The 9,835-nt window shown below is 55.3% G+C and overlaps 1 protein-coding gene across 1 annotated transcript in view; it reads right to left on the minus strand.

The window, feature by feature from the left end:
- Positions 1 to 9,835, minus strand: part of SZT2 (SZT2, KICSTOR complex subunit) — an 82,168-nt gene that overhangs the window by 31,028 nt on the left and 41,305 nt on the right. The window contains 8 exon segments of the mRNA XM_025207192.1: positions 1 to 101; positions 350 to 462; positions 576 to 780; positions 1,439 to 1,597; positions 1,849 to 1,990; positions 2,678 to 2,793; positions 2,878 to 3,075; positions 3,419 to 3,532. The exon segment at positions 1 to 101 is cut by the window's left edge and continues 12 nt beyond it. Of these exon segments, the coding sequence (XP_025062977.1) occupies positions 1 to 101; positions 350 to 462; positions 576 to 780; positions 1,439 to 1,597; positions 1,849 to 1,990; positions 2,678 to 2,793; positions 2,878 to 3,075; positions 3,419 to 3,532 (1,148 nt within the window).

A 9,835-nucleotide genomic window follows, 5' to 3' on the forward strand; every position in this document is an offset into this window, starting at 1 on the left:
GGTGCTGTCGATCTCCTGCAGCAGCTCCTCGCAGTAGTCCATGGCTGTCAGCAGGTCCTGTGAGCTGATCCCGTGTGACTGCTGCAGGCTCTTGAACAGCCCTGTGGGGTCGGTGCTGCACTCAGCATGTGACAGTGCTACACAGACCCCCATGGGGAGCAGATGCAGCCCAGGCGCTGCTCAGCATGGCAGCGAAGGGTGCAGGGAGGGGACCACAGCAACCCACTCAGCTTTGGACCCCAGGTCCAGCCCCCTGCTCAGGCCCAAGGGTGGCAGTAGCAGCCCCATGCAGCACCAAGCTCCATCATTGCAAGGAAGAGGCCATGCTCCCCTGCTGGGAGGCCCTCACCTTTCACGTAGCACTGGTGCGAGTGCTCCTGAAGCAGCGTGCAGTAACCCACCAGCTCCTTGTGCTTGTGGTCCAGCCAAGAGGCACTGGGGGGACGGTCCAGAGACTGGGATCTAGGAAAGGGCAGCACCAGGACCTCTCAGACCCCATGCTGCCAAGGCAGCACAGGGCCAGCAGGGCTGGGCCGGGCACTTCACACCCCAGCACTCCCAGGCTGGGGAGTTACCTGAAGAAGATGTCATGGGGTGGACGGTGTGCCCGTGGGCTGACCAGCTGCTCCCGGAGCACCTCCAGGGAGCAGCTGTAGACATATACAGGGCAGCGGATGCGGCGGCACTCGCTGGGGTCAGGCTGCGAGGCCTGGCGGCTGAAGGAGATGTGCACGTCCCTGCGTGGAGCGGCGCCCGGCTCGCTAGGGTCCTGGCCATCCTCTGCGGAGGAGAGACAGACAGAAATGCTTTTGCCTCTGTTGAGTGCCCAACACCTGCTTTAGGTGCCTGTGCCCCCTGAAGCGTTCACAGCTGCGGCACGATGAGCCCCCCAAAAACGCAGCAGTTCTCCACTCCCTGCCAGGACCAGCTGGCTACAGCTTGAAACCCAGCCCCCACTGGGCACTGAGGAACAGTGTCCACCTCTGCTTCCCAAGGTACCAGCCCCACGAGCCCCTCTTACCCCATCCCTCAGCAGTGTCCCTGTGGTCACAGGAGCCCAACCTGATGGGATACAACCCCAGAGCAGCTCCTCCGGGCTTCCTGCACCTTGGCCTGTCCAGGGCCTCATTCTCCAGCTCAGTTGCTGGCCTCCCATTCAGCCCATGAGGCTGGCACTGTTGTTCCCTCACGCCCCAGGGGAGTCTGCCCTCTGCCCTCAGGGCTGAGGGTGTAACCACCAGGACAAACCCCCTGGAAGCTGGCCAGGGGTTCTCCTTTTTGCCCCTGCTCCACTGACGGGCTCAACTGGCAGAAACAGGCAGCTCAAGCCCCTGGTTACTGGCTCAGGCACACTGCGCATCCTGGCCATGTGGGGCAGCAAGAATTGAAGGGGGCATCCCTTTGGGGCCTGGGAAGGGGCAGTGGCCAGGCCCTGTACCATGGGCTGGTGTAACGCTGAGGGTGGGCAATGGTGCTGCAGCATCTGCCCCCGCCCTGGAGTCTTCCTGTGGGGAATTGGGCAGAGCATCGGCCTCCTCGGGGCTGGCCTCCTCCTTTGGGGGCTTCTCCAGCCCACACGCCACCAGCTTCTGCACGTCTGGAAAGGGAAGCAGAGATCAGTCTGGCTCAACAGGTCCCCAAGGCTGCAAGAAGGCTCTGCCTGCTCCCCACCTGGAGAGGCTCCAATGGGTCAGCTCCAACCGAGCCAGAGGCACAAGCCAGTCTTGCCTGGGAGCCAAGCAGCCCTCAGGCACTGGCTGGAGCCCCTTTCCCAGCCCCACCACACAGCAGGAAGGCTCTTCCCCCCAACTCCTACAGAGAAGGCTGCCTCCCCTGGCCAGGCCTCACCGGTGAAGGTGGCTGGCAGAAAGGTGAGGAAGAGATGCTGCAGATTGATCAGCTTGGCGTAGCACCGCCACTGCAGGGGGAGAAGTCCCACCGTGTCGGCCAGGGCTGCAACATCCTCTGGCAGCTCCACATTGCCCAGGCTCTGGGGACAAAGAGCAGCCACATGAGAATAAAGGCCTTGCTGCATGCCAGCCAGCCTTCCACAGCCTGCTGGCAGGACAGCCTGGCTCGCAGCATGCGGCTGCAGGGTCACTGTCAGTTGCATGCCCAGCCCAGCACACTCCCCCTGCTGCAGACATGGGACAGGCTATGCCAATGCTCCTACTGGGAGGGTCCTGGCTTGCCCCTCCACTAAGGGTCAGATTGATGTCATATTTGGGGTCAAGAAGGAATTTTACTCCATAGTCAAATTGGTATGGACCAGGGAGGTGTTTTGCCTTCCTTTGTAGTGTGGGGTATAGCCTCTACCCAGGATCTCTTGAGCATTTAGACAACCTTTTATAGGACACTGGCTGCTGTGGCCCCCCTGCCTTCCCTCAGGCAGGGGTTGGACTGGATGTGACCTGCGCAGGTCCCTGCCAGCCCCCTGGCTATGCCTCTATGACTGACAGGAGCCAGCTGGGCCAGTGCAGCTGACTCCCAGCCCACCTTGCCCCCACCTCTCACAGCTGTGGGAGGCAGACAGTGATCATGGGTCACCAGGTCTGGCCCAGCACTGGCTCTGAGACCCAGGCCCCAGGCTTGAGGATGGCACCAGACTCCTTGCCAGCTGGTCTTCAGGCAGGGTTTCCAGGCTGTGGGTGCCCGGGGCCCGAATGCCAAGCGGTACCTGCAGGGTGCTAGTGGAGCCAGTCCCATCCTTGGTGCTGCTACTGCCGCCAGCAGGGTGAAAGGACATGGAGGTATCCTGCCCTTCCAGGGGTGCAGGGGCCTTCAGGGTCTCCTCTGGAAGACAGATGCATGCTGGAGACCAAGAGCGGGGCACCAAGGGGCCAGCTTAGCCTCCCACCATCTGGTTCCAGCCCTCACCTTGGATACTGGGGAGCGTGAAGGGCGGGAGGTGGCCATCACGGTCCCGCTGCAGCACCTGCTCCATGAAGGCCATGTGGTCAGCATTGGCCAAGGGGACCTCATGGTCGCTAAGGTCGTGCTCCAAGCAGCCATGGAAGAGGCTCAGCAGCATCTCGTTGGGCATGAACATGGGGTCCTTGGCCGCCCTGTCATCCTCTGCTCCGGAACAGAAGCCCCGGTAAGATCAGAGGGAGAAATGCAGTGCTGGCCACTGCTCCAGTCCCCACCCCTGCCAGACAAGCCTCCACGTGGGGCTGGACCCACCCCGCTGGCATGGCTTCTCCCAGCATCCAGTTCTTCTGCACCCATGTGCACACTCCATCTGGGCCAGGGGACAGGAAGCCCTGAGGGAGCAGAGGCCCAGGCCTGGCAGCAAGGAACTGCTCCCATGCTCACGCTCCCAGTGCTGCAGCAGTTCCAGCCCCTCCCTGCAGCTGCCAGGGCACGTCACTGTGCACTGCCTCAGGCATGGGGCTCCCCCACTGAGGTAGGTACTTACCCCTTGTCAGCATGAGGAAGAACATCTCGATCTGCTGGCACCGAGGAAGCAGCTTCAAGAGGTTGAACTGGAAGGGGATCTCATGCACGCGGGAGCCGGCCCCCACATCAGCATCTGTAACGAAAGCCAGGCAGAGTGCCCCTGCCATCATCTGGGGCAGCCCCGGCCACTGCCCATGTGAATGGGCACAGGCATGGGAATGGTGCAGCAGAGGCCCTGGGGGTGCCCTGAGCACAGGCTTAGAGCCAGGGAATTCCTGCCCTGGCTTGGAGGACATAGGCGAGGCAGCCGGGGAGACAGGACAGAGAGTGAGCTGAGCCTGGGCAGGGCAGAGCCTGACAGCAAGTGCATGCTCCCTGCAGGAAGGGCCATCAACAGACTCCTTGTGCAGTGGGATCCTTGGCCTGCCCCCAGGCTGCAGGAGCCCTAACAGGCACTTCTAGCTCCCATTCCCAGGCTTGCTGGCAGATCAATTAGCCCCAGCTCAGCCGGGACCCACCATCAACAGGGCCAGACCCCACGGTAAGGACACAGCCCTCCACAAAGCCCAGTGGTCATGTGCCTATGGGAAATGCCAAGGCACCGGAAGCTGAGCTGTGCTTTCCCAAGACTTGGGGCCTCACAGGCAGGGCTGGCTCAATTCTCAGGAAGAGCTCCCCTCCCCGCTAGTCCTTCGCCACTCCCCAGGGAGACAAGTCAGCAGCAGCTTTACACTCCAGGTAGAGTTCCCTGGTCCTCATTCTGTGCAGAGCCCCCAGGCAACAGGCCTGCCAGCTCCCTACCAGGTGCTGTTCCCCCTCCAAGCATTGGAGGATGTCCCAAACCTGACCATTGGCTGCACTGCCAGCTGCAACACCAGCCAGGAGCAGGGATAGGGGACCTGCCTCCCCTGCTGTGCTTGCGGAGCCCCGAGCAAAGATAGGAGGGAACGTGCTTCTGAGGACTTATCATAGAATCATAGAAGTCGGGTCGGAAGGGACCTTGTAGATCTTCAGGTCCGACCCCCTGCCTGGGCAGGAGGAAAACTGGGCTCAAATGACCCCAGTCAGGTAGGCATCGAGCCAACTTGTGGCCGTTATTCCTTGTTATCCCGGGAGGCGCTGGGGGAAACAAGGTCTCCCCCAAGCCTTTCTGGTCCCCCCTAGTGAGTTTATAGACGGTCACCAGGTCCCCCCTCAGCCTTCTCTTGTGAAGGCTGAACAGGTTCAGGTCCCTTAGCCTCTCATTGTAGGGTCTGCCCTGCTGTCCCCGGATCATGCGGGTGGCCTCCTCTGGACCCTCTCAATGTTGTCCACATCCCTCTTGAAGTGGGGTGCCCAGAACTGGACACAGTACTCCAGCTGTGGCCTGACCAGTGTCACATAGAGGGGGAGGATCACCTCCTTGGCCCTACTTGAGATGCACCTGTGGATGCACGATAGGGTCCGGTTGGCCCTGCCGACCGTGACCTCGCATTGTCGGCTCATGTTCATCTTGGAGTCAGTGATGACTCAAAGATCCCTTTCTGCCTCCCTGCTCTCAAGAAGGGAGTTTTCCATCTTATAAATGTGCTGCCGGTTACTACTGCCCAAGTGCAGCACCCTGCACTTGTCCGTATTCAAACGCATCCTGTTTTCGTTAGCCCACCTCTGCAACCTATCCAGGTCTTTCTGCAGTCTTTCCCTCCCTACTAGCATGCCCATCTCACTCCAAATTTTGGTATCATCAGCAAATTTGAACAGGTTGCTTTTCACCCCGTTGTCCAAATCGCTGATAAAGAAATTGAACAGTGCAGGCCCAAGGACCGAGCTCTGGGAGACTCCACTGCCCACTTCCCCCAGGTCGAATATGACCCGTCCACCACCACCCTCTGAGTACGACCCTTCAGCCAATTTGCAATCCATCTGATCGTGTAGGCATCGATGCCACAGTCACCTAGTTTTTTAATGAGGATGGGGTGGGACTTCTGTATGTGGACTTCACCATGGCTTCTGACAAGGTCCCATTTGACTTCTTCATAAACAAATTGGAGAAATGTGGGCAGGACAAAACTACTAGAAGGTGAACAGATAACTAGCTCAGTAGCCACAAGCAAAGGGTAATCGTTAATGGGTCCATGTCAGAGGGGCAGGAGGTTTTGAGTCGAGTCTCACAGGGGTCTGTCCTAGGGCTGGGGCTGGTGCTGTTCAATGTGTTTATTAACGAATTGGATGCTGGTACAGAGAACTGGAGCAAGTCTGTGGATGACATGAAATTGGAAAGGATTGTGGAGGATGTGAATGCAGTTCAGAAGGATCTCGATAGACTGGAAAGCTGGGCTGGAGCTGATGGGATGAAGTTCACTGTGGACAAAAGCAAGGGGCAAATATAAAACAGGGAGGTGGGGGGTGTACCTGGCTGGATGCAGCTCTGTGGAAAAGCACTTCTGAGTCTTGGTAGAGAACAGACTCAACATGAGTTTGCGGTATGATGCAGCCGTACAAAAAACCAATGTGGTTTGGGCTGTATCAACAGAAGTGTTAAATGCAAGATACAGGAGGTGACTGTGCCCCTATACTTGGCACTGGTCAGCCTCATCTGGATACCGTGTCCAGCTCTGGGGTCCACGTTTTAAAACGGACAATGGAGAAGTTAGAATTGGCAACAAAGATTGTCAGGTTTGACCTAGAAACCACTATACAAAGCCCAAGCAAAAGTCTCTGTTATGTAACTAATGCCCATCTGCAATGATAAGGAGGAGACAGTCTTAGATAAAGGAGGCTTGAAAACAAAAGCAGAATCAGAGGACTAGGGCAAAGAGCTGATTTGAATATTGAGAATCACACCCCTGGGTGGGGAGAAAGTATGCTAATGAAACATACATGTATGGAAATGAGATACATAGCTAAAACACAGGTATAGAGACATGCTCAGTAAAGAACTCCTTGCGTCACTCCCTTATAACCAATTAGCAAACAAGAATGCTTATGAAGGTCCAATACTCCTGTATAAAAGATGCTTAGAATTAAGAATCAGTCTGCTTGTTACGTGAAATTATTCCGCTTGCACCTTGTATTGCTAGCAATAATCTTTATACTTTCACCCCTGGTATCTTTATTGGCTTTTGCATACCGGGCACGATCCCAGACTTGAGCTGGGGCTCAACAAGATGATTGAGGGCTTGAAAGGCAAGTCATAGGACGAGAGGCTGAAGAAGCTGGGCATGTTCAGCTTGCAGAAAAGGCACTTAAGAGGAGACTTGATAGCAGTCTGCAAATACTTGAAGGGCTGCCATGGAGAAGAGGGAAAGTAACCTCTCTCTCTTGCTGCAGAGAGCAGGGCATGGACCAATGACTGAAAGTTGCAGCAAAGCAGGCTTAGATTGGAGATCCGGAAAAAATTCTTCCCTGTTAGAACAGGGAGGCAGTGGAATAAATGTCTAGGACAGATGCAGACTCTCCATCACTGGAGGTGTTCAAGAAGAGGTTGGACAGCCACTGTGTCAAGGGCACTGGGTGTTAGCTACAGCTAAGGCTGGGAACTTCAACTGGGTTGTGCCGATTCACCTCCTAGGAGCAAAGCTAGAGGTTCCTGGCTAGAGGGTCTTGTCCGTCTGCTCAAGGTCAGACCCATTCATAGATTGCGAGGCTGGAAAGGACCTCGGAAGATCATTTGGTCCAGCCCTCTGCACGAAGCAGAAAAGACAACTGGGGTCAGGTGACCCCAGCAAGGTGACCATCAGTCTCGTTTTGAAGATTTCCAGGGTAGGCGATTGCACCACCTCTGGAGGGAGCTTTTCTATGGTCTGGACACCCTAGCTGTGAGGTTTTTCCTACTGGTGAGCCCGAAACAGTCTTCCAGGAGTTTATGGCCATCACTCCTGGTTTTCCCCAAGGGTGCCCTGGTGAACAGTTGTTCACTGAGCCCTTGATGTACACCTGATGTAGCAGTAAGTTGCTATGAAGTCCCCTCTCAGCCTTGTCTTTTTCAGGCTGAAGAGTCCCAAGGCCCTCAGCCTTTCATAGATTTCACACACGTTAGGGCTGGAAGGGACCTCGTAAGATTATCGGGTCCAGCCCCCTGCCCAAGGGGCAGGAAGCCAGCTAGGGTCAAAGGATCCCAGCAAGATAAATGTCCAAATGTTTCTTGAAAGTGTCCAGAGTAGGTGCTTGCACCACCTGTGGGGGGAGTCTGTTCCAGGCCCTGGGGACTCAGATGGTAAACAAGTTTTTCCTTGTGTCCAGCCTAAAATGATCTTCCAGTATGTGACCGTCGGACCTTGTCATCCTTTGGAGTGCTCTGGTGAACAGTTGATCCCCCAGATCCTGATGCACACCCCTTATGTGCTTATAGGCTGCCACCAAGTCACTCCTGAGCCTGTGCTTCTCCAGGCTGAAGAGTCCCATAGCTCGCAGCCTCTCTTCATAAGGCCTGTTCTCCTGCCCTCTGATCACGTGTAGCTCTTCTCTGGACTCTTTCAAGTTTCTCCACGTCCTTCCTGAGTTGTGGAGCCCAGAATTAGACACAGTACTCCAGCTGTGGCCTCACCAAGACCAAGTACAGTGGGAGGATGACATCCTGGGTCTTGCTCGAGATGCATCAATAGATGCAAGCCAGAGTTTTGTTTGCTTTGCCAGCTGCGGTATCACATTAGTGGCTCGTGTTTATCCTGTGGCAATTCATGACCCTGAGTCTCTTTTGGCCATGGTGCAAGCGAGTGTAGCACTGCTGAGCCTATAAACTGTGTTGTGGGTTTCGCACCCCCCAACCCCAACCCCGCCCCAAGGTGGAGCACCTTGTATTTCTTCATATTGAATGCCATAAAGTTTTCATCCACCCACCTTGCAAGCCTATTGAGGTTGGCCTGGATCACCAGCCTGTCCTCGTGGATACTCTTCCCCAAAGTTTGATGTCATCAGCGAACTTAGCCAGCCCGTTTCTGACACCAGTGTCCTGATCGTTTATAAAGACGTTAAAGAGTACAGGTCTGAGAATGGAGCCTTGGGGGCACCACTATTCACCGAGCGCCATGTTGATTTGGTTCCATCAACTACCACCCTCGGGGGCGTTCTGGGAGCCAGTTCCCCAGCCATTGGACTGTGGAGTGGTCAAGGCTGCAGTTGCCCAATTTTTCTATCAGGACATCATGGGACACCAGGTCAAAGGCTTTTTTGAAAGTCCAACTATATGATATCAACCTCTTCCCTTTTTTCCAGGTGATACATCACCTGGTCATGGAAGGAAATGAGATTGGTCAAGCAAGACCTACCCACAAGAAACCCATGCTGGCTATCCCTCAGAATGTTGCCTTCTCTTAACCGGTCAAGAATGGTTTCTTTGATATTTTTTTCCCAAAAAACTTCCCAGGGATCAAGGTCAAACTGACTGGCCTGTAGTTTCCCAGGTCTTCTTTCCTCCCTTTCTTGAAGACGGGCACCATATTGGCCTTCTTTCAATCTTCAGGTAAATTGCCGGAGTGCCATGGAGTTCTCAAATATCCTTGCCAGTGGCTGTGCTATGATGTCTGCCAGTTCCTTTAGCACTCTTGGGTGCAATCTATCCAGACCAGCTGATCTGTAGGGGTCCAGCCTCTCAAGATGCTCCCATAAAAGATCCATGACAATGATGGGTATATATTCACCCTCACCCTGGTCAACCCATATCACGTTAGATAGGGTGGTCTCTCTGGGCTGGTAAAAAAACGACGCAAAGTAATCATTAAGCAGATTGGCTTTTTCCTGGGTGTTGGTAGTCAGCTGCCCCAGCCAGTTTAGCAGGTGTCCAATGTTGCCCTTGTTTTTCTTTCGACTCCCCATATATCTGAAGAAGGACTTTTTATTGTCCTTGATTTGTGTAGCCGAGTTCAGTTTTAGATTCATAGATGCTAGGGTCGGAAGGGACCTCAATAGATCATCGAGTCCGACCCCCTGCACAGGCAGGAAAGAGGGCTGGGTCTAGATGACCCCAGCTAGATGCCTATCTAACCTCCTCTTGAAGACCCCCAGGGTAGGGGAGAGCACCACCTCCCTTGGGAGCCCCTTCCAGATCTTGGCCACTCGAACTGCGAAGAAGTTCTTCCTAATGTCCTGTCTAAATCTGCTCTCTGCTAGCTTGTGGCCATTATTTCTTGTAACTCCCAGGGGCGCCTCGGTGAATAAAACCTCACCAATTCCCTTCTGTGCCCCCGTGATTAACTTATAGGCAGCCACAAGGTCACCTCAGCCTTCTCTTGCAGAGGCTGAAGAGGTCCAGGTGCCCCAGTCTCTCCTCATAGGGCTTGGCCTGGCCCTTAACCATACGAGTGGCCCTTCTCTGGACCCTCTCCAGGTTAACCGCATCCCCCTTGACGTGCGGCGCCCAAAATTGAATGCAGTACTCCAACTGCGGTCTGACCAGCGCCCGATAGAGGGGAAGTATCACCTCCTTGGATCTGTTCGTCATACATCTGCTGATGCACGA

This window comes from Alligator sinensis, unplaced genomic scaffold (genome assembly GCF_000455745.1).
Source record: "Alligator sinensis unplaced genomic scaffold, ASM45574v1 scaffold781_1, whole genome shotgun sequence".
In the NCBI taxonomy this organism is placed as follows: Eukaryota; Metazoa; Chordata; order Crocodylia; family Alligatoridae; genus Alligator; species Alligator sinensis.